This window comes from Aedes albopictus, chromosome 1 (assembly GCF_035046485.1).
Source record: "Aedes albopictus strain Foshan chromosome 1, AalbF5, whole genome shotgun sequence".
In the NCBI taxonomy this organism is placed as follows: domain Eukaryota; kingdom Metazoa; phylum Arthropoda; class Insecta; order Diptera; family Culicidae; genus Aedes; species Aedes albopictus.
The window spans coordinates 235,842,921-235,868,455 of NC_085136.1; the positions used below are offsets into that span (position 1 = coordinate 235,842,921).

General features: G+C 42.8%; 1 protein-coding gene and 1 long non-coding RNA gene across 4 annotated transcripts in view; one reads left to right on the forward strand and one right to left on the reverse strand.

Moving 5' to 3' along the window:
• The window catches only part of LOC134285528 (uncharacterized), a 374,077-nt gene that overhangs the window by 311,952 nt on the left and 36,590 nt on the right, over positions 1–25,535 (forward strand). The window lies entirely within an intron of this gene.
• LOC109399837 (transcriptional activator cubitus interruptus) overlaps positions 1–25,535 on the reverse strand; it is a 409,162-nt gene that overhangs the window by 17,621 nt on the left and 366,006 nt on the right. For all 3 annotated transcript variants that reach the window (XM_029873839.2, XM_029873840.2, XM_029873842.2), the window contains exon 2: positions 2,821–3,266. In XM_029873839.2, the coding sequence (XP_029729699.2) occupies positions 2,821–3,266 (446 nt within the window). The remainder of the gene's footprint in view (positions 1–2,820; positions 3,267–25,535) is intronic.

The following is a 25,535-nucleotide window of genomic DNA, read 5'->3' on the forward strand; positions in this document are numbered from 1 at the left end:
TGTTTACAAAAAATATGTAAGAGTGAAAGAGAAGGGAATAATTGCATGCAGTGCCCTATATGCCACCGGCGGCCGCGTAAATGAAAACTCCATACAAAAACAAATCATCGTCTTATTTTTGCATGATTCGTCGAGAAATGGCGAGACTTTTTTTTAGGCGGTTTTTTGAATTTTGAACTGAGTTTTTTTTTACGCGGTACGTATCACCCGCGTAAAAAAAAACCTGACTGTATAGTGATTGAATCTGCCGCTAGGAATTGTCTGGACAGTTCTTGCACCACGATGCTTCTTGAACAGCAGCTGCATGTGTCATACACGAGCACATACTCTGCCTCGCATGTTGATAAGGCAATCGTCGGTTTGCGCTTACAGCAGCACGAGATAGCTGCTTTATGTAATGTGAAGATGAAACCATTTGGTGGATTTACGATCATCTACCTCTGTTTTTCACCCCGCGTAACTGTTGCCTTTGATGTTGCTGTCGCCGCCCTGACAGCATATCAGCTTCAGCTTCCAGACGCGTATCGCCTCCACTTTAGCATCCTATTCAACATCATATGCGATCATGTGTTGACTGGGTCGTGAGCCTATCGGTCATCGGCATATTAGCTGGTTTGTAGTTCGCCATGTTGAACTTTCTCAGTATCGCCTCCACGTAGGGCTCCTGGTCCAGTGCTAAGATTCCGTTCGATCGGGTGATTTGGATTCCGAGGCAGTTCTTCGCTGTACCACGATCCTTCATGCGGAGATGGCCACTCAGGAACGCTTGGGTTTGTGCTGTCTATCTATTGTCGTTCGATAATACCATGACATCATCTACGTAGACTGCCACGAATATCATGCTACCTCCTTTGATACGATAGTACACGCACAGATCGTACTTCGCTTGCGTTAGCTCGAACTCTTTCAACTTCTGGTCCATCTTTTTGTTCCACACTTGACTAAACTGTTTCAGCCTGTACAGGACCTTGTTGAGACAGTACACCAAGGATGGATTTCGACGATCGGGAAATAACGGAGGCTGCTCCATCTAAATTTGTTCCACTAGGTCTCCTTGGATAAAACCAGATACGGTGTCTATCTTCTGGATTTCCAGGTTGTGCTGCTGCCATGGCGAACAGATATTGCAGCGAACTGCGACCAACCACTGGGAGTCATAATCTATCTCCTGTCGTTGCGAAAATCGCTTGATGACAAGCGGCGCCTTATGCTCAGTTCATCAAGTTTCCCATCGGCATTCAAATCGAACGATATATCTACTTTCTACGAATTGTCTATCTTCTCTTAGACAGTTCCGTCAAGGTCAAGGTTCAAGTTTCGTTGGCCACATGGATGTGGAACTCCTTCTGCAGATCCACCTTCCGCATGTCCGCATCATCGCGACGTAACGTCTCTTAATGCATTACCGGGTGTCGTTAGGCAGGGCATCGTTTATAATTCTGCTACTGAGAAGCCATGCCGGCTAACCGGGCAGATGCCGCAGTGATGGACCGCTTGCTTCCTCGCTCGCCACATCGCAACGGTAGTCGTTCGTTCGCGTATGCCGGATACCAAGCTTCTCCTTGAAGCTCTGGAATTCCTTGTTGGTGTACTCCTGCCGGTTTTCAGTTCGAATAGTCTGCCGCTCTGCCATCACGTGGAAAACTTGAAACTCCCTCAAAACTTCGTGTTCGCACTTCGTTCTTAGGAAATGAACGATCATCCGGCAGGATAAGTCGTCCATTAACACGATAAAATATCTGCTACTTCTATGATCACCGATCAAACCTCCTGATGTCCACCCCGCCAGTCAGATGAGGATCTCCGAATTGTACAACGTGACTGGACAACCAGTAGACGAGATTCGGCGAGTGCCGGGCTGGTGGTCCTTGAGCGTTACGCCATTGCCAGCCCACACAATATGAGCAGAACTGGCCAAAGCTATTGCGGTGAGGGTCTAGTCCTCTATAGACACAGACCCGGGAACATCGAATCGAAGCCAAAGGAACATCCAGGCGAGATCTACCACAACCACTCGTCTAGGCTTTAGTTCCCGAAACAGCCGCTCAGAGAGCTTCCCAAGCCAACGAGCACTTCTTCCAGCAGCAGAACGTCCGCAACGAGTATTAGCTAAACTGTTGTGTCTGTGCTATTATTTTAACTGGAGGAGGTCCGTGGATGTTCTGTGTCGGTCTGCTCTTGTTTCCCTGTCGTTTGCTGTAGTCGGTGTCCACTCGAAGCAAGTAGGTGGCAACAGTCTGCATTTGACTGCTTCAAATGTCTCCCTTTGAGGCATTTTTTGATTTGTTATTCTCGAACACTGATTTGACGGAATCGGTATTCTTCATTATACCAACGAACCTAACCTCAAAATGACTGACAAATCTCAGGTCATTTTGACAGATGTAACATGAGCATAAAAAGGACGGCAACAAGATCGATAAAGTAGAATATGTTATCCGTCTTTTTCGTGCATGTGTGTGGTCTGTCAAAATGACCTGTAAATTGTCAAACATTTTCATGACTAGCTTTGTTGGTGTAATGAAGAATTGACCGTATAACGCCAAAACAATTTTGTATCTTATTTACAAAAGGCGAAACTACGTCGCACGATCGCCGTTAAAGCTCTGCATCCTTGTTTTGTTTTTTTCTGATTTTGTCAGAATCCTATACGCATCAGAATCCAAACCCCATTGTTCGCATCGTAGCCAAAACAATCGCTTTTATGTTACAACGTTTGCAGTTCCCAGTGCCGACGACGCGACGGTGGCATTCAGAATGTCACCCGAGATGCCCATAAATCGCCCTCTCAAAACAAACAAAAATCCCAAATCGACTTACCGTGCAGCGAGGCGGACGCGTGCTGTAGCGAGTAGAGATGTTCCATGTAGCCGGGTATCCTGTAGGCCGGGTGGAAGTCACCCGGATGGGGCACTGGCACTGATGGTAGCGTCGTCTGTCCAGCAGACGACGGTGGACTGCAGCTTCCGCCGCCATTGGCATTGGGCAGCCCTGGGCTGGCTCCTCCTCCGGTTGCCGTAGTCATAATACCGCCGCCACTGCTCGATCTTGATCGCTCTTGTTGCTGTTGCTGCTGCTCTGAGGACGTGGCCGGAGGCGAGACCGAGCGATGAGGGTGATGTGATGGTGGCGGTGGCGGGACGATGGGCAGTACTGTACTACCGGCGGCAGCGGCGGCTGCCTCTGCGTTGGCCACTGCCGCTGCGACGGCCGCTCGGCGGGCGCTTAAAAATTGCAACTCGGCGAAATTTGCATTGTTGGCCAATCTGCGAGGGGAGAGACAGGAGAGGGAGAATCAAATTAAAATATTATGTTACACGCATGGCAAGGCGATCTTGGCCCTTTCGCTTGATTGAGATTCATTTTTTGGCTGTTTGGAGGCTGTTAGAAGAAAGGGTTTGCAAAAAGGTCGATTTGAGTAATTGGGTTCTTTAGGGGTATCCAGATTATGTCATAATCTAAATCTTCGAATAAAAATTAGTCGTAATCCAAAATTTCATAATTTTTGATGCCCGGAAAATATTTTTAAAATGCATTTCAAGTTGGTATGAGGATATATTTTTTTTGTTCGGAGCGAACTGTCATTCTATCGATTAAACTGTCATTCTATCCACAAAATTTAAAACTGTTTTGTTTATTTAACCACCAAATCAAAGGTATTGAAACGCAATAAAATCATGTTATACTCAGAAAATTGAGCTCTTTCGATCAAGCTATAGAAAATAGCAATATTTTTTCACTAAACAACCCAATTTTGTGAAATGATTTCTGCAAAAAAAATCCGGTTTTTGGTACACCGAGTTGATTTCCAAACCTAACGAAATTACCATGCTGAAATTATTGTTAAATATAAGCTTTTGTGTGTGTGTGCATGCCCTGAATTTAAAGCTGTGTAAGTCTTGAACACCAGAGCTCCATAGGATTTGACCTATTTGACCCTTATGACCAAGACAAACTTACAATGTACACTGTCTCGAAGCACTGGTGTTTTCATGTGTTGGTTGATCACTCGTGAGTTACTTCATGATATGAACTTTTCCATCACTGACAAATATATCTGATTAAAAAAAAAACTGATAACCATCACAAAATCGTCGCATAAATGGCTTAGCTGTCAAGGAAACCCTTCGCCAAAGTCTCACTCTATCCGCAGTGGCCAAATATGTTAATCAGGGAGCTACTTGTTGCTCGCAGCTAGCCAGCCAAAACGGCCAAACCGGTATCAAACGACAAGAACCCAGAAGAGACAGAAAAAAACATCAACGAAAATCCCTGACGGTTTCAGAATTTCAACCGAAAACCTCGTGTTAAAAGTGTGTTTTGGTTATTAGAAGGAGACCGACCGACGACGACGACGACGACGACGGCGACAAAGGTGCAGAGCGTAACTCGATACGTACTCCGAAACCAATAAATAATCCTTTGATGGCTCTGTCGTCTCGCAAATGGGTTCCACTGGGATATTCACTGATCGCCTCCTTTCCTCCTTCTGGACCCGCCGCCGTCGTCCGATAAGGTTGGTTGGTAGTCAATGATCGTTTGCGAAATTAGTTTTGCTGGGCGCACACGAGCATGATCGAAGCAGGCTGTGGCGGTTACCTTAAATCCGAACTGTGCCGTCGATATTCCATCAGCCCTGGAGATGAAAGCAAACTTTATTCGAAGAGAGGGAACTAACAACGGTGAGGAGGCTGCACTGCTAAAATGGCGTGGATCAAAGGAGACCATGATCGCTGCGAGATCAGTGTACACTGTACAGCAGCAGCAGCAGCAGTAGCGAAAGATCAAATATTTACACGGCGTTTTAAAAACGGTACGCCAAGCCTGGATCCAGGTGCGGGTCCATCGGTTTTTCGAGATTAAAGCTAGCCGCCGCCCTTCGTCTATAGACGGTGGCGGCGATGGCGTCGGTGGCTGACTGACAGAGGGGAGAAGCCGGAAGTGACCACCGCAAATCGATATTTCAATCACGTGGATACCAATCGAACGATTCGATCGACGATAGCTGAATATGTAGTCATAGTTAGCGTACCTAAACTCCTAAGATCAAAGTACATACACCCAAGTAACCACGCTGTTGAAGCTGTACCTATTGAATATGTAAAGATAGGGGTATTCACATAAAGCTGTGTAAACCACATAAACTTATATTCTGTGTAATAGGGTATATGGATTATTCCTTGGCCTAATTTGCAAACCGCCTTGACAATTTTGACCATAACTCATGAATTAATAGCACTAGAAATAATATGTTGACCCTATTACGCACTCTAGGCAATGCATGTTTCACCAATTGGAAGTAAACTAACGTAAATATTCAATAATTTACTTAACTAAGTTGAAAAGATACGATGTGATGGTATGCAACGTTGGTCTATGGTACAAAAATTGGCCTATTAGTGGATACAACGTTGGCCTATTGCTTTCCATGCACTAGAACCACTTATTATCTCATTTTTTCAATATTTCTGCTGAGGTATTATCTCTGTTTGTTCACCAATCATACTTTCAAATTACATTTTCGGAGCCAAATTTCCAAAAAACTATAAATAAATCACTTAAACTAAAGTTTTTTCTTTTTTAGTAACGAAAGCAATGCAACCCGATTATTGTGTTATATTTTTACAGTCACCGCACACAAAATATATTTTTCTGTTCGTTCTTTCTGGTTCTTACGCAAGCAATGTTGTTGGCGTGACTTTATCGGTGTTTTTGACGTCACTTTACTGATGGGCCAAGATTTGGGTACATAGTGAAATAAATGTCCTCAATATTCGGCCCACATGTAATTTGTAAAAAAGTTATTATTCGTTGAAAACAAACATACAAATTCAAACTAGCATCTTTGACCGTCGCATCAAATGTTCAGTTATTGAAAAGGCAATTCGAAATATTCCAGAATGATGCCATTTATGATCATGTGTATAGACTACCCACTAAGCCGAAGAATCATGGCGTCTACAAAAGCTAAACAAAGTGACATTTTCATACAATTTCAATACTCCAAAGTGCTAAAATTGAAACGAAATGTTACAGTTGTTTGGCGCAAAGCTTTTCCGATATCCAGTTCGGCATGCTTGTTTGAGTTTTTAGTTAACGTTAAGATAGGCCGAACGAGGGGACTATGCCAACGAAGCATCCCGATACCCTATGATCAACTTAAACATCAAATTGACATAAACATTTTTCTGACTCACGATTGTTGTTTCGTAACTCGTGGTCAATTTTAGATGAACATTAGGATCCTGTGGGCGACTTCATGGAGCTTCCGACAACTTTGAGAACGCCATCGGGCTGCAAAACGGTGAGTCGATAAGGAGAACGTCCAACATAGCTCTGGTCCTCATAAGTCCTACCTCATGCTTCCACGGGTCCATCGCTTGGACAAAGACCGCCAGCTAAGAGTTGTGTGCTTAGCTGGTAGTGCAGCCTGGGAACTGTTGTACTTCTTCCTTCAGCTAGATTGACGAGGTACGTCTTGAACGTCTGTTCACCAAGGAGGTGCGACTCAAAAGCGTCTGTTCTGGCATCCAGCGGCTGAGTATGAAATGCTCCTCTACCGGAAGCTATACCTAAGGTAGCAGCTCCACCACTGTGGATAGAGGACCTTACGTCAACAATCTACTGTTCTCGAAACCTAAAAACCGTTAAAGATATCGAAAATGAAAGATTACGAATTGATTTAACGTCAACAATTTCTAGTGCGAAACAACGGACAAGAACTTGAACTTTGAATGTGTTAACCCTAGCCCAGCAGGGTAAACTGGTACAACTAGCCAATGAGGCTAGTGCCGTATGAAGCTTGAGATCCTAGGACTGAGTGAAGTCTGTAGTCTGAACTTTGGAGAACACAGATTGGCGTCGGGCCAAGTTCTGCTATACTCTGGCCTACGAGGTGAACACGCTCCTCACCACCGTGGAGTTCGTTTCTTGCTCAGCGCTCACACCCACGCTGCACTCATGGAGTAGAAACCTATTGATGAGAGGATAATTGTAGCCACATTCAGAACACGGATTCGAAACCTTACCATAATCCAATGTTACGCGCCAACCGATGCTGCCGAATTGCAAGATAAAACAGAACTTTTACAGTCAACTGAATGCTGTCGTGGACAAGACTCCAAAAGGTGATATCAAGATCCTCAAGGGTGACTTCAACGCGAAGGTTGGTTCCGACAACTCGGACTATGAGCACGTCATGGGACGCCATGGTAACGGTGATATTGGTGAGCTGTTTGCAGAGTTTTGTGGCAATAATGACATGGTGATTGGGGGTTCGCTTTTTCCCTTTTTCCCCATCCACCAAAATCAAATCGACCACACCTGCATCAGCCGAAAATGGAGACGGAGCCTTCTTGAAGTGCATCCGACCATCATCGGCGAGATGTAGCTGCGCATGGCGAGGATTCATCGACAGGAGGAAAAAATCGGGCGCCGGTTCAACACACGCAGACTGGTAGACGCAGCGGTCAAAAAGTCCTTCGTCGAGGAGCTGGAGAACCGTGCCGCAGATATTCTGAAAGGTGGAAGCGTAGAAGAACAATGGAGCGTCATCAAGAACGCAACTAGCGAGAAAAATTTGGGAGAGCTATGCACTCGGAGAAAGCAGTGGATCACAGATGATACCTGGAGGAAGATAGAGGTGCGAAGGAACACCATAGCCGCGATAGAGCGAGCGAAAACACGAGGAGCCAAAGCCGTAGCCCGTCAGCGCTATTCGGCTCTCGAGAAGGAAGTGAAACGCTCAGGTAGACGGGACAAAAGAGCGTGGGCTGACTCCCTAGCCGACGAAGGCGAGAAAGCCGCAAACACAGGCGACATCCGTCTTCTCTACGATGTCTCACGTCACCTTAGTGGGACCAAGCAATGCCCGTGAAAGACACGACCGACCCGAATGACCGGTTGAAACGTTGATTCGAGCTCATTGGAAACCTTTTTCAAGTGTCGATCACGCCACCAACATCTCAGCATGATCCGCCAAGAGTTTGACGCATTACCCCTGTCAACACCCAAGGTCCATCAGTGCAAGAGATAGATGCAGCCATCTGTAGCATGAAATCGAACAGAATTCCGGTGGTCGATCGGATATAGCCGACATGATCATAGCTGACCCTGTAGTATCCAAACAATTGTTGAGAAACCGCGACATTTCCGGCTGACTGGATGCAAAGCGTCTCAGTAAAGGTTCCCAAAAAGGGTGACCTGACTGTATGCGATAATTGGCGGGGCATAATGTTACTGTGTATCGTTCTCAAAGCCCTCTGCAAAATGATCCTTAACCGAATATAGGAGAAGACTGACGCAACTCTCCGACGGCAGCAAGCACGATTCCGCGCCGGACCAAGCTGCGTTTCATCTTGGAGCAAATCCTTGACGTGCCTATAGAGCCGACCTACTGATACCTGAAATCCTTGACTTTCAAGATTCTTTCTACCTGGTGATTACGAAAAAGCTGTCGATCGTCGAATATATGTGAGGAGCTCTCAGGTGCAAGAGTGTCCCTGAGAAAATCATTGGCCTTATTGAAGCACAGTGCGAGGCATTTTCGTTCAAAGTATCGCACGGCGGTGTTCAGTCCAATCCCATCCAGGTCGTCGCTGGAGTGAGGAAAGGATGTATACTATCACCACTACTGTTCTTCTTCGTAATCGACGAGATCCTAGTAGGTACGATTGATCGTGAACCGAATCGTGGGTTGCTGTAGCAGTCCGTTACCATAAAACACCTAAGTGACTTCGATCTGGCACTCTGATATGCAGAGCAAGCTCAATGATCTTGCCGATTGCTTCTCGGCGGCCGGTTTTAACATCAACGTCAACAAGACAAAATTGTTGGATGTAAACACGGTCAACCCTTCCAGCTCTACGGTAGCTGGGCAAGCAGTGGAGAATGTTGAAAGCTCCCAACATTTCGGTAGCCAAATGGCGGCACCAAGATCGACATAGATGCACGGATCAAAAAGGCGAGGGCTGCTTTTGCGAGTTCAAGATTTGTATGAAAAAACAACCAGATCAGTCGCCGCACCAAAATCCGAATTTTTAACTTGAATGTGAAATCTGTGCTGCTATACGCCAGTGAAACCTGGTGTGTATCAGCGGAGAGCACTCAACGGCTGCAGGTCTTCATCAAAAGATGCCTGCGGGCCTGCGGTATATAATTCGTGCATGGTGGCCTCACAATTGGATCTACAACGTGGAGCTCCATCGTCGATGTCACCAACAGTCGATAGCGACAGAAATTCGGGAACGAAAGTGGAGGTGGGTCGGCCACACTCTACGCAGGGGCGGAAACGAAATCTGCAAACAAGCGTTAAACTGGAACCCAGCAGGATATCGCAGCAGAGGCAGACCCAGAGGCTCATGGCGGCGCAGCCTCAACAACGGAATCAAGCAAGTCGACAGAAATTTGAACTGGCCACAGATCAAGGCGATGGCTGGCAATCGCCCAGGATGGAAATCTTTCAATTCGGCTTGAACTTGAAAATACCTAGAAAACACATTCCATGTCACAACTCAAAATGAAAATGGCGTGGGCGGTATCTCCAGGAGATATGCCTACAAGATCAGAACGTCTAGACATAAGTATTATTTTTCCGAACAATCAATTCACACAATTAGATGCTTAAATAATAATTTACACCTCACCAACCCACAACAAATTTAACCGTCTAAGATAGGACCGGAAAAATCCTCGAGAATAGCATCAATTTACACCGCGTTGCTAACTAAAGTTGTCGTCCTCGAGTGGGCAGACACTATACTGGAAATGTGCTGCCAATTTCGAACGAATTCGTAACTACAAATATCTATAGTATCTCAGTCTCCGCAATACATTCCTCTCCATAGAAGAGAAGAGGATGATTCCACTTTTGGACTCTGGCGGCAGTGCATGAAATTGACCGCGGGACTATCTACCTACACAACTACTACAATGTAAACACTCCACTCGGACTCGGACCGTTAGTGGCATGCGGGGATCGTGAATCTATCGTCGCCACTTGCTCATCACCATCATCAACTGTGTGCGATCTAGCCAGTGCCTCAGCGAGATGCTCCTTCCCCACCCCCCCCCCCCCCCCCCACTCTCTCAATGCGGCTTGTTTGTTTTGCTAAATATCGATCGATGTTATGATAGTAGTGCATATATTTGTACGTACATACTACAATCCGCGATGGAACGTGGAGAGCTGTGAGTAAACAGAGACACAAATTGGCCCCAATTGATTGCGGTTCGATTTGGAGCTGTGTTGAGTCGGAACGTACATACGTATTTGGATGTGTCCGAGAGGATGGACGAATGAAATTTTCAAAAAAAGATCTCATTATTTGATCAGGAGTTTCTAAATGTGACATTTGAAGAAGGCGACGTCAGAAGATTAGTTGAACAGTACCTGGTTGAGCAGAGAGCGAGACTGGTTCATTCTCTGGTAGAAATAAAGCCTGTATCCGCAATAATCGGGACACAGAAATACACCTGTAACTCTGCAATAGATACATTAAAATTGCTCAAATTTGGCCTCATAACATCTTGAGATGTGTTCATTTCACCTGCAAAATATCATGTGGATCGTTGCAGTACTTTTTGTTGTAGCGATGAAAGAGTGAAATGTGCGCCATTGAATTTTGTACAGACCCTAGTTTTGCTTGCCAGCGCTGTAACTTTTGAATTTGGCGAAGAAAATGGCTGAAATTTTGAACACAAACCTCTCAATCTACATTTGTTGATTAGGCAAAATTTCAAAAAAATCGATGCACTATCAACAATGTTATAGTCGAAACATAACGTTATTTTAGCTCCTCAGACAGCAAACAGTCTGCACCCTTTATTGTACCGATTGTACTAATGAAAGTACTATATCTCTCTCTCTCTCTTCTTGGCGTAACGTCCACATTGGGACAAAGCCTGCTTCTCAGCTTAGTGTTCTATGAGCACTTCCACAGTTATTAACTAAGAGCTTCCTCTGCCAATGACCATTTTGCATGCGTATATCGTGTGGCAGGCACGAAGATACTCTATGCCCAAGGAAGTCAAGGAAATTTCCTTTACGAAAAGATCCTGGACCGACCGGGAATCGAACCCGTCACCCTCAGCATGGTCATGCTGAATACCCGTGCGTTTACCGCCTCGGCTATATGGTACTATATCAATAATCATCAAATTTTGCAGGCATAATATACACGTTATCAACTATCTTCTGTAAAAATTTCATGAAAATTGGCAGAGAAATTCAAAAGTTATGAATAGGCCCTGAATGGTATGGGAAGAAGACAACGAGTGGAGATCTTAAAACTGCTCGTAAATTACATCTGCTTCGTTAATGATTGTAACGCTAGAATTGATGTTAATGCTCTGAATTTCTACCTAGATTTAGATTTTTAAATTAAAAACTGTAAAAACATGAACTGACAAATAAAACTTCACTTTTAACCAAAAAAAAAATAGGCAAACATCACACATGAAAAACACGAAAATTTTTCACTAACACTCACCCCTATCAACACCAGTAACTTTCAAACCAATTGATCAACGCTGATGAAATTTTGCAAGAAAGTGTCTCTATAAGTATCATAACTGCTAACGAAATTTTATAATTATCATCACAGAACTTTGAACTGTAGCGTAATAGAACCATCTATTATGCGAATGAAAATAGGTCATGATTGTACAAAATGCTTAAAACCACGTCTGTTTGTTTTTCATCCACAGTTAAAAGTAATGCATCGATTTTTATGAAATTTGGCACACATAATAAACATACACCAAAGAGTTCTTGGTCAATGATTTGGCAAATTTTACCGATTCATTACAGAGCTACTGCCGTACTTCTGTGTCCCGATTATTGCGGATACAGGCTTTAGGAAGCAGTACTAAGGGAGCGCGATATCTGAAGTGAGAGAATGTATGGATCAGAACGACATGAGAAAGTTTTAGATAACGGTTGAAAGCGAGAGCCACAAAATTGCGCTTGGTTCACAATATGTTCATTAAAAAATAGCTATGGAATTATCATGTCAGAACAAGGTTGTCTTGGGAAACCAATTATTTAGATAAATATGAAATCACTAAATCTCGTATTGCAACACACAAATTGAATATTACAGCACCCTGAAAAGTATGACATCTACTGTGAACTTTGTCTCTTATGTGTCATGACAATAATTTTGTCCTGCAGTATTACGACTTTCAGAAAAAAATGTTCAGGATACCCTTTTTGCTTTCATCGGGTGGAATATTTGGTACGCAAATTCAACACTGTTTGGCACTAGTGTCCTTGGGAAATGTAGTACTTTTGACATGTTTTATCTCCTGACCAGGACTACTTAGAAAAACCATGTCTTTAGTAAAGTCGTTGAGGAGGTTTATGGCGATAGTGTGCATTTACGTAGACCATTTACCCATATGTAGCGACGGTTTATGGCTTTCCAATGACGTTATCTGTGGTATGTTAATCCTCTGCTGCATGGCGCTAGTGTGCATTTAAAATATACCATTTTCACATGAACTTTATATGTGGTCTGGATAATAAAACATGTGAAAATTTTCTATTTTAATTGTACACTAGCGCCAGGTTGCGATAGAATTGCGTTTACCAAATATTTCATAATGGATCACTAAAATAACTAAAACGGCCGCTATGAAATGAACAGATAGCGCCACCGTAATCTTGTGTGTTTGACGTAACTCGACTGCTGTCACTGTGTTACCGTCCATATACGGTGGCGCTTTTGTTTTGATGCGATGAGTAGCGGAGAAGTTGGCTTCATTGATCCATTTGAAAATCTATTTGAGACTACTAAACAATTTTGCTTAAGACATGAACTTTCTAGATGTTCTGGGTCATGACATAATCATAAAATAAGGTCATGACTCATTGGGACTCTAGTAAATTGGTCTTCTGATGAATCAATGGCGTACATCATTGAGGAATGCATTTTTTGAAATTACTTCAATAGGCTACTAAAAGCCTATCTCAATTTCTACATAAATAGACCAATAATTAATACGACATATTAACTCATTTTTTAAGTATTCCTATTAAGTAAAGTAAATAAGTTTTTAAACATTTTAAAAATTTTTGCAACACTCCTTGGTTAGCACTTAAATTTGGGTAAATTTTGTTTACCGTGTATGTCAAACAGGAACATTTGCGGTCAAAAGTGAACCAATAAGATGTCTTTTGCAACCCACCGTTCCACTTTCGTTACGCCAAGGTTGACCTCGAATGTCGAACAAGAACTGCTTACCATTATTTTATTTTCGGGTTTATTAACTATTCTGTAATTGTTTAAGTTCAGAAAAATACTCGTCTTCTTCTTCTTCTTCAGTATGGCTCTACGTTCCCGCTGGAACTTGGCCTGCCTTTCTACAACTTAGTGTTCTTTGAGCACTTCCACAGTTATTAATTGGAGGGCTTTCTTTGCCAGCCATTGCATGAACTAGTATATTGTGAGGCAAGCACAATGATACACTATGCCCAGGGAGTCGAGAAAATTTTCCCGACCGGAACGGGAATCGAACCCTCCGTCTCCGGATTGGCGATCCATAGCCTTAACCACTAGGCTAACTGGAGACCCCTAAAATATTATTAAGATCAGAACAGCTTGCTTCTTCGTGTGATATAACAAAAATAGGAAAATATTTTTCATTTTAGGACCCTATTTCTCAGGTAATATTCCTCCGGCAATTTCTAATAAGCTGGACAGCACTTTTTGGCTCGGAGGCCCTAAAGATTGTGCATGTGATGTGCTTCGCAACAGCTGTCACATTTTTAGTAGCAGTTCAGTTGCTAATTTAAGATAGTTTCGCAGTTTAGACACTTTAGAATTGCTATGATTGAGCAGTAAACAGGTGAAAATTAAAGTGAAATGTAGATAAAATGCTGAAATATGGCTTGTTTAAATGCTTATTGGTTACCTGGGTACTTTCATGACAAGTTGTGCCTCAACCATGATTTGTACCTGTTTGTACTTGGGTTGAACTTACTTCAAATGCAAAAACATTACAAATTGATTTTGTTCCGACTTTTCGTACCCTCTAAGCAGAGTACCTTCTATTGAACGAGTGTAATCACTCATTAAAAAATCTCAAATTTGATAGTGACACAACTACCTTTAGGGCCCATATAGCCGAGGCGGTAAACGCACGGGTATTCAGCATGACCATGCTGAGAGTGACGGGTTCAATTCCCGGTCGGTCTAGGATCTTTTCGTAAAGGAAATTTCCTTGACTTCCTTGGGCATAGAGTATCTTCGTGCCTGCCACACGATATACACATGCAAAATGGTCATTGGCAGAGGAAGCTCTCAGTTAAAAACTGTGGAAGTGCTCATTGAACACTAAGCTGAGAAGCAGGCTTTGTCCCAGTGAGGACGTTACGCCAAGAAGAGAAGAGGAGAGAAGACAACTATCTAACATGACAGAATTAGCGTTGGCATAAACTTAAATATGCCGAAATTGTACTAGTTTATAAACTATAGTGCGGTACAAAAAAGTAGAAATCGACAATAGGCCTTGACGGCGTTGCAGTGCTGCCGCCTGGTGGGAGTCGTATGGCAAACGTGAGAAAAAACGAGACAAAACACGTTTGTTTATACTTCTTGTCGCACACGGTGACAGATACAAATGGGATTTCCCATTGGAGTGAGTGCATTTTTGCTTCTGTCAAAGCCAAATAAGTGCTTTTGCTTATAATATTTAAGCACATGACTTAAAAATCAATTCTTAATTATGTAAATTTACACAAATTGAGACAGAAACACGCAATGTGCGAAGAGAAACCAAAGCACCCAAATATGAGTTTATTTCATCCAACTTTGGAGTTGTGTGTGCGAATCCAAATTTGAGTTCGTGGAAGCGATGTTGAAGTGGGTTATTGACATTTGATCCCATGTGACAAAGTACCTACTGACTAGTAGTTTTTTCACCTACAGTGTATCAAACAATTGTCCATAAAGCAATTTTTTAAACAAAATACTTTTTTATTAAAACATTAATAACTTTTTTATACGTCAATCAAAACCGCTGAAATTTTGTCAAATCATGAATCATATATTAAAGCTCCATTGGTAAAATTTTGAACGAATTCGGATAAGTTTTCTGAAAGTTATAGAATTTTTAGAAAAACTTAAAAGATTGTTGAACAAATATTTAAAGCATTATATCCCAGTATGCACACGATGTAACTTTTTTTTTTGTGTTACAGCTGATACCTAAGGTTTTTATATGCAGGTTTTTTTTTAAATTTTATATTCAGTATAAAAATTATGAAAAAATGTGCTCATGCAGTTGACGATATTTAAAAATTTACCACATTTTGCACACATAATCTGCCAAACGTTTTCCACCAATAAAAGTGTATTAACTGAATGAAAAATACTTATGACCTACTGTTCATACACACAGAAATAACTATGTCAAAATCAAAAATATTTGAGGTAAATTCAAATAAATTGTCAATTTGTTCAGGCCACAAAAATAAAACTGTTTGGAGCAAATTGAACGTCACATTTGAAGCAAATGCAATCCATGTTTAAAACAAAAATGCATCTTCTGACAGAATATGTTAGAAATAAATGTAAATATTTTTGTTTTTTTTGTGACAGGTCGGGCCTACGGAAATGTTTGTTTCCCATTAAACTTATAAAGTCATTTCCTTCGCTGAAAAAACCCACTTCCCGTGTTTTATTTTCAATGCCAACATCATATTTACATTTATTAGATAACATACGCTCCCGAAAACAACGAGATTTCGTGCAGACTTTCGATGAACCTTGCCTTTTTTGCAGGAGGAAATCTTGTTTGATGTTGCAGCTGGAACTTTTGTTTATGTTCTCTTTTGATTTGACTTTAGTTTATGTTCTCGACGGCAGAACAGGGGGCTAGTCAATAAGTATTGGCGAAATAAATGTGTAATTGAGTTAATTTTAAAAATTAAAATTTTAGTTTCAAACATTTTATCAGTTTACCGAATAAACATGAATATTTTTGTTTCAAACGAACGAAATTTTCTCCGTGATATGTAGTTTAGTAGGTCCTGTATAAAAAATATTACATTAAGAGAGTTTAAAAACGCTGAAAACACTTGGCACTTTTATTGATAAAAATATGGTAAATTTCCAAATGACACTCTGATCATATACAGATTTTTCATATTTTTGTAGTGAATATAAAACCTCAAACGAAGCTGCATATGAAAGCCTTAGGTATAAGCTGTATCACAAAAACAAAATGAAAAAGTTTCATCGAGTACATATTGAGATATAATGTTTAAAAAATGTGTTCAAAAATCTTATAAATTTTACTAAAAGTTCTATAACTTTCAGAAAACTTATTCGATCTCGCTCAAAATTTTACCAATGGAGCTTTGATATATGGTTCATGATTGATAAAAATTTCAGCGTATTTGATTGATGTATAAAAAAGTTATGATCATTTGAATGAAAAATTAGTTTTGACCAAAAAATTGCTGTACGGACAATTGTTTGATACCTACACTGTAACTAGCAGTTTAAAATACTCCATTTTGTTTTTTTGTACATACTGGAAAAACTTGTAATTAATTAGTGGGCACGAAACGTTGCTAATTGACAAATTGAGAGATGAAGTTTGTGAAAAAAAATCGCGTCGCGGTGGGATTCGAACCCACGACTCCGTATTCGCTAGACCGGCGCTTTATCCAACTAAGCCACATAACAGGTAATGATGCTGCGGAATCGCACCATCGCCCTTAAGCTAAAATTTGAACATATTAGCAGAATAAGTTTCTATTCAGCTATCAATGTTACTTGGGATTAGCAAATCCGCGGAAATTCCAAAATCCACGTAGTTGTATCTACTCTGGAAATGATACAAATGATGGTCGAATTGGATTGTAAAAAAGTCATTAAGAACAATAATGCTTGATCAATCTTTTCCATAGTATTTATCAGGTACTCATAAACTGTGAAAGTGCTCATAGAAACATAAAGCATGCTCGGTCTTATTTGGGATGTCAGTTCAAGAAGAAGATGGTCATCCAGCTCATCTTGGTTAGTTTGACTAGATTTGTACTAGATGGATTGACCGAGCTAAGTCGTAAATCAATAGAACACAGCACAGATAAAATGTTTATTTTCAATCCAATTTGTTGATACAACAAGCAGTCGGGTGCTGTCGCTACTCCTCATCGCTTTTTCGTTCGCTCGTTCAGTTAGTTCCCCGGATTATCAGCTGCCAAATATTGATCTGTTCAATTACCAATTGGACCCCAAACAGACCAAACTGTGTCAATATTTGAACGCGCTCTGAATTTATGGAATTATGCCATGTGCTTCATGGGTCTGTGTGCCGGCGCTGACATTTCTTTCTCCGAGCCTCCTGGAGGCAGGACGTCATAACAGCTCGTTGGAGGCGACCTTTCACTTAACCGGGGTGCAAACGACAACGGCAAATTCCAAGAGTTCATTTGCTCAATTGATGACTCTATAATACACACTCCAAACATCTACACACTGCTGCTGCTTGCCTCCTCTCCACATGCGATCAGTCAGTCAAGTTAGCACAATCCCAGAAGTGCAGGGGGCTTTCGGCACTACCCCCAGCCAAGAGATTCGACGACGATGGTCGTCGTTTCGTTGTTGTTCGAAGAGTTGTTTGATCTCTATCATTTCAATTGAAAGCCAGGCCGCGTTCGTCGTTCGGGTCGATTCCGGAGAATTGTCTGATTTGAATATGCGTTCCAATCCTACTCCGACTCCGCTGGCTGGCTGCGAGAAAACAATATGTTATTATCTGATCGCCGGGGATGAAATATTAAAATGTCGAAAATTGCTCGCTTTCAGTTCGGTTCTTCTCTGGTGTACGTGTCGCCGCTATGCGTCCTCTACCCGTGGCCTTTTCCCGATCGCAATCGTTTAACATTCTTGTTAAGTCACAAATAAACACGTTACCAGGCGCTCGGTTGACTGTGCGATCTCGCTTTCTGGGCATCCCGCGAGGCTCTCGCTGGATCATAGTCCTCTGTAGATGCATATTGCACGATTTATCTGCTGAAAATACGCATTTCTGTGAATGATTTATGCGCTTGGGTCTACCTACTGTTGAGTCGGGTTAGTTCAATCGGTTCACTTTAATTCAGTGCAACATGCGAAATTACCTCCCGAGTAGATATTATAGCCCTATTTCAGCAGCTTGTGACACATTTCCTGAGTTTCTGAGAGAAGCCTTCCAAAAAAAAAAACACAAGCTTCCCAAACTCCTGAGAAGAGCATTCCATGATTCTGAAAGAAGCATTGAAAACCACTGAGAGAAGCTTTGTAGATTTGTTCGTTCTAAGAAGCGTTTTGTAAGCTTCTTATATAGCTTCGAAAGCTTCTGTGAGAAGCTTGATGAGCTTCTGAGAGAAGTTATGTAAGCTGCTGCAGGCTTCTGCGCTTCTTGGTAGGCTTCTGAGAGAAGCTTTCCAAACTTCTGAAAGCAAGCTTCTGAAAGAAGCAGCTTCTGAAAAAAGCTTTTCAAGCTTCTGAAAGAAGCTTTTCAAGCTTGTGAAAGAAGCTTCCAAGCTTCTCACAGAAGCTTTCTAAGCTTCTGAAATAAGCTTTTCAAGCTTCTGATACAAGCTTTTCAAACTTCTGAGAGAAGCTTTGAAAACTTATAAGAGTAGTTTTCTAATCTACTAAGGGGCGATTTCTTCACCCTGGCTCAAGCGTTAAGCCAGGTTTAACTATATGGGTAAGCTTCGCTTACCAGTTAAGCCGAGGTGAAGAAATCGGCCCTAAGGGAATTTTCCTAAGCTTCTGAAAGTAACTTACGTAACTATTGCAATGCTTCTGACGCAAGGTTTTCAAGCAGCTTCTGAGAGAAGTTTCTCAAGCAGTTTCTGAGGGAAGTTTTTCAAGCAACCTCTGAGAGAAGCATCTCAAGTATCTTCTGAAAGAATCTTCTGAAGCATCTTCTGAAAGAAACTTCTCAAGCAGCTTTTGAAAAATCATCTTCTGATAGGAGCTTCTCAAGCTTCTAAAAGAAGCTTTTCAAGCTTCTGCGAGTTGTTTCCCAAGCATCTGAGAGAAACTGTCCAATCTTCTGAAAGAAGTTTCTCAAGCATCTGAGAGAAGCTTCACAAGCTTCTGAAAAAAAATCTTCCCAAGCTTCTGATAGAAGTTTCTCAAACAGCTTCTAGAAGAAGCTTCCCATGCTACTGGAAGACGCATTCCAAGTTTCTGAGAGAAGATTCCAAGCTTCTGAAGAAGCTTCTAAAGCTGATTCTGAGAAAAGCTTTCTAAGCTTCTGAGGGAAGCTTCCAAAACTTAGAGAAGCTTTTGAAGCTTCTGAGAGAAGCTTTTCACGCTTCTGAAAGAAGCTTTCCAAGCTTCTGACACAAGCTTTTCAAACTTCTGAGAGACACTTCGAATCTGAAAGCTTATAAGAGATGTTTTCTAATCTTCTGAGGGAATTTTCCCAAGCTTCTATAACTATTGCAAAGCTTCTAACGCATGCTTCTCAAACAGCTTCTCTCAGCGCTTTCTTTCTCCTGCAAGAAACGGATCTGCTTCTGATTGTAATGTTTCACGTTCTACCAGGTTCCTAATGCTGCAGCATTACCGCCAGCACTGCGTTCTGCCCCCGAAATCTCTCTGGGCTCTTCGTCCAATCATTCGATCTGTCGACTCTTTTCCACGTACCCGATGGTGCTCTTGGTTGCGTCGTTGATGCAGGCTGGCAAGCTACATTGACTACACTACGGCATTTCTGTAGAGGGACCACAACGACCTTGCCCTCGTATGGCAACAACGCTGCCTCAAGACTCTGCGCCTATGCAGAGGCCAAATCCGGTTGCATCAGGCTCTCTGGGTTGTACCGTGGCGGTCGACAGTACGTTGTTGATGATGGAAAGTTTCGGGCGCAGATTGAGTATCATTAGGTATAGTGGTCAAAGTCAATGTTAGTACCACGATAGGTCCTGACGTCGGTAATGTCTGCGTACAAGTACCGTGTATCAATCAGGACGTGGATGATTTGGAAATACGTCTTACCTACCTTACCGATCAGGCTAAGGCCTGGGTGGCCTCTGCTGTACATAGTAGCCGTCTCCATTCCACTCGGTCCATGGCTGTTTGTCTCCAGTTCCGCACTTTGCGTAGGGTCCGTAGATCGTCCTCCACTTGGTTGACCCACCTAGCTCGCTGCGCACCACGTCTTCTTGTACCGGTCGGATGACTCTCGAGAACAATTTTAGTCGGGTTGCTATCCGACATCCTGATGACGTGACCCATCCACCGCAGCCTCTCGATTTTCTCGGTATGGACGATGTTTGGGTTTCTCAGCAGCTCGTGGTTCATTCGCCTTCTCCAAGTCCCGTCTTCCATCTGCACTCCGCCGTAGATGGTATGCAACACCTTCCGTTCGAAAACTCCAAGGGCGCCTTAGTCCTCTGCACGTAGGGTGAATGTTTCGTGCTCATATAGGACTACTACTGATTAGACCAGCGTTTTGTAGATGGTTAACTTCGTGTTACGGCGAACTTTGTTCGATCGTAGAGTTCTGCGGAGTTCAAAGTAAGCACGATTTCCTGCCACAATGCGCCTCTGAATTTCTCTGCTGGTGTCGTTGTCGGCTGTTACCAACCCCAAACACGAATTCTTTAACCGTCTCGATTTCATCACCGTCGATATAAATTCGGGGTGACGGGCGCGGTGATTCCTCCCAGGAGCCCTTTGCCATTATGTACTTTGTCTTCGACACATTAATGACTAATCCGATTCACCTGGATTCACTCTTTAGTCGGATGTACGTTTCCGCAATCGTCTCAAATTTACGAGCATAATATCAATATCATCGGCGAAACCAAGCAGCTGAACGGATTTCGTGAAAATTGTTGTGCTCGTGTTTATCCCCGCTTTCCTTATTACACCCTCTAAAGCAATGTTGAAAAGAAAGCACGAAAGACCATCACCTTGCCGTAACCCTCTGCGAGATTCGAAGGGACTAGAGAGTGTCCCTGATACTCGAACTACGCATATCACTCGATCCATCGACGCCTTGATCAATCGTATCAGTTTATCCGGGAATCCGTATTCGTGCATAATTTGCCATAGCTGATCTCGATCGATTGTGTCATACGCCGATTTGAAATCGATGAACAAGTGATGTGCGGGCACGTTGTATTCGCGGCATTTCTGCAACACCTGGCGGATGGCGTCCGTTGTAGCGCGTTCATCCATGAATCCAGTCTGATATTGCCCCACGAACTCTCTTGCAATCGGTGATAGACGGCGGCATAACATTTGAGAGTGTATCTTGTAGGCAGCGCTCAGTAGTGTGATCGCGCGGTAGTTCCCGTAATCCAACTTGTCGCCCTTTTTGTAGATGGGACACACGATACTTACCATCCATTTCTCCCATAATACTTTCTCCTCCCAAATCATGGTAATGACCCAGTGTAGTGCTCTCACCAGTGCTTCTCCACCGTATTTTAAAAGCTCGCTTGGCTATTGATCTGCTCCAGCAGCTTTGTTGTTTTTCAACCGGCCAACCTCCTCAATCTCTTGGAGGTCAGGGGCCGGAAATCTTTCGTCCTGTGCACATACTCCTAGATCTGTTGCCACGCCATCTTCGGTACTTGCAACGTAGCCATTGAGGTGCTCATCGTAATGCTGCCGCCACCTCTCGACCACCTCACGCTCGCTCGTGAGAATATTCCCGTGATTATCTCGGCACATGTCGGCTTGTGGCACAAAGCCTCTGCGCGAGCGGTTCAGCTTCTCGTGTGTCCTTAGCGCGGTACAGCTCTTCCATCGCTTCGCGATCTCGTTCTTCCTGCTGGCGCTTCTTCATCCGGAAGACTGAGTTCTGCCTGTTCCGCGCCTGTCTGTAACGTGCCTCATTCGCTCTCGTACGGTGTTGCAGCATTCTCGCCCATGCTGCATTCTTCTCGTTTTTCAACTGTTCACATTAGCCGTCGTACCAGTCGTTTCTGTGATTCGGAGTCGCGAAGCCTAGTGCTGTAGCCGAGGCGGATCGGATGTGCCTCCAGCCATCTTCAAGTGTAGCTGCGCCAAGCTGCTCTTCCGTTGGTAGGACCACTGCTAGCTGCTGCGCGTAGTCTTGGGCCACTTCTACGTTACGCAGCTGCTCGATGTTGAGCCACGGCGTTCGACTTCGACGGAAGTACGTCTGCTGTGGTGATTTCCAGCTATTACGGCAAGGAAGGCTGTGCTGGAAGCAGGTGCAACATATAGCTACACGCTCAGAAAACCGTTCTGATAAACGTGAACAAACAAACGCAAATATGAGAACAAGCAAATATACACCGTGAACTGTAACTAGTTCCAGCTGTCAATATGGGCGTTCTAGAAAATGTGAAATCTAGTTCACGGTGTACATTTCTTATTGTTGTTATCGTTGCTATGCATAGTTCCCGTTTGTTCCCGTTGCCGTGATTGGGAGTGCACGTATATCGGAACGGTTTTTTTGTGTGTATTAGCGTGGTTCAAAAAATCGTTTTTGCTCCACACCGCTTATCCGATTCCTCACCAGATTATACAGTGACCCCACAATTTATGAATCGGCAAAAATGACCACATTTTATGGATCACTCCATTTGATCAACATGGTGATTCATAAATAGTGTACAAAAATTAAGGTGATTCATCGGTGTGGGGTCACTGTATGCCTTCTCCCAAAATTTGAGCTCATTTGGTTGAAAATTGAGACTGCACAAGCCCTTCAAAGTTTGTATGGGAATTACTATGGGAAAACGATGTTTTTCATTCAATCGACCATAGCATTTCCCCAAGTGCCCTGGTGGGTTAGTCGACCCTTGGTAATCCTAAGCTGCTCTATCAGCTACAACTTTGCCGAAGACCGCATTCAAATCGGACGCCTCATTAATTAGTTATCGATTTGTATCCAACTGGACAAACTTTAACAGTGATCCTCCAGCTTCCCAACAGGCAACATTGCTGCATATGGCGCCAAAGATAGCACACTGAAATCAAGGCTACTATGTTTCACTGCAAAATGCAATGATGCCCACCGAATAGTTTAACCATCATGAGTTAAGATTTCGATTCTGGATAAAAATCGGTAACTAATTATTCAGGTGTCCGATTTGAATGCGGTCTTCTGCAAAGTTGTAGCTGATAGAGCAGCCTAGGATTACCAAGGGTCAACTAACCCACCAGGGCACTTGAGGAAATACTACGATGCATTGAATGAAAAGCATCGTTTTCCCATAGTAATTCCCATACAAACTTTGAAGGGCTTGTGCAGTCTCAATTTTCAACCAAATGAGCTCAAATTTTGGGAGAAGGCATATAATCTTGTTAGGAATCGAATAAGCGGTGTGGAGCAAAAACGATTTTTTGAACCACGCTTGGCTATGTTCTTGGAGGTAGCGAAATCAATCAATCGTAGGGAATTCTCGTTCAATCTCAGCATTTAAGTCTTTATGATGATCTTGATGTAATGGCTAGGGAAACTATTGTACTCGCATTTGAGCTGCGCTTAGAATGCGCCCTTGTCTATCAGTGCTCCCGAAGTGAAGGATGTGCTCTTTGATTACGCTTAAGTTGGAAAACCGACTCTTGACACTCAACCTGCAGATTTTTTCGTTGATCGGGCACCAATCAATCAGGCAGTTCTGAATATTGTCTATCACGATAATATGTAGCCAGCTGTTTCCAGCTTGGTATTTTGTCCAGAGCAACGGCATATATAGATGGATCTGGAAGCTACAGGTTCTGCATTGACATTTCTTCCAAATACAGACCGTATTATACAGTGTTAAATGGTTGGTGTTCATGAGTGGGCGCGCAGGTAATATTTTACATGATAATATCGAATGTCAATGTGCAAGGCAATGAAAGGTGACCAGTTCGTCAAATTAAAAGTTCACTCCGGTGGTTCGACTACTATCATTCGAGTAAGCGAGTTACCAGAGCAATTAGAGATCTTGCTATCAAATTCAAAATGCGCACTGCTGTTATCGAGAGTAGTAATGAGAAAATGATGTTTGTACTTTCGTGCACATCTTCTCTTCTTCTTGTTGGCGTAATGTTCCCACTGGAATAAAGCCTGCTTCTCATAGTGTTCTAAGAGCAGTTCCACAGTTTTTAACTGATAGCTTCCTCAGCCAATGACCTACTATGATTAAGATATGTACTCTATCCCAAGGAAGTCATGGAATTTACGAAAACTTCCTTGACCGACAAGGAATCGATCTCGTCACGCTCAGTATGGTCACAGACAAACAGACGAAACACTCTTGAAAACGGCTTGGCACATGTATTTCACGATCAATTCAAATTTCATTTGATTTTCGCGATCCTTCCACCAGAGGCGCTAGCGCTTGATTGCTTCGACGTATGCCAGTGTATACGTTGCTGAATGATGGAAACGAAAATTACAGGCGATTTGTGTAGTAGTGCGCGTGTTAGATAAACGTCAAATCGAATTCCATTATGGCTGACAGTGTCTCGCGTGGTTCTACCAACGGGTGACAGTGTGCTCATGCAAAAGACACCAAGCAATGGTTTTTGATGAATTTCCTCTAAGAGTTACGTCTGTGGTATGGTCATGGTGAACATCCACGCCATTGCAGATATGGCTATATGGGCTATACCTTCTAATCTAATCTAATCTTATCTAACGCATACGCAGCCAGTACAAGAAAGCATCCTGGAAAATAATCGGGTTAGATCACGCCCAATTATTTTTCTTGTCAATATTGATGCTTGCAGCAGATCAAGGGTATGATACAAGCGTCAAAGCGGCCAGGCCTACTGCGTAGCGTTTACCGCAGAGATGATTCTTTGAAATTCTTCGATTATAATAAACTTTTGTTTAACATCGAATCACTTCTTGAATCTACAGGGGAGGAAGGATGCGTGGACATACCGTACCAAACGCTCCGAGATATTTGCAATAATATGGTTCAATATATACAATATACAATAGAGAAATAAGAAGCATGAAACGTCCTCACCAAGTTTGTCGTTTTATATCCATTTGACGATCGTCTTTTCTGAGCCAGGTTCCTTTTCATGTGGGATGCTGCTTGAAAAATGTGACGCCACAAAAAAGATCAACACTCGCGCACTTAGTTGTTGTACAAATTTTCTCAATGTTTTCTGGAAAGCACAAGTCATTACACTAACACACTGTTCTGATTTAAAACATTTACACCAAGAATATAAAGCTTAACAGCATTGGCAAAAGCACACGATGCGGTATGCAAAGTTGGTGTCCGCCAGTTCGCGACGTATCACCAAATCAGTCACTAGCGGAATAACGATATCAAGTCCTCCCGGCAGCAATCACAAAACGAAAATCTTCAATTTGAAGCTAAGAGCTTCAAAGATGCAACACAACCAATGTGCCAAACGGATTCCGCAAATGATACGCCTAATACTTCCGGATGGCATAGCTCTAGCCGAATTATCACAAAAACCCACAGGACTGCAACGGTGATCTGATTTTGTTGTCGCTTATCGTGTGCAACCAGACCTCACCAATACTAACAATCACTCAATACAGCACCGACACTTCAAAATTCAAAA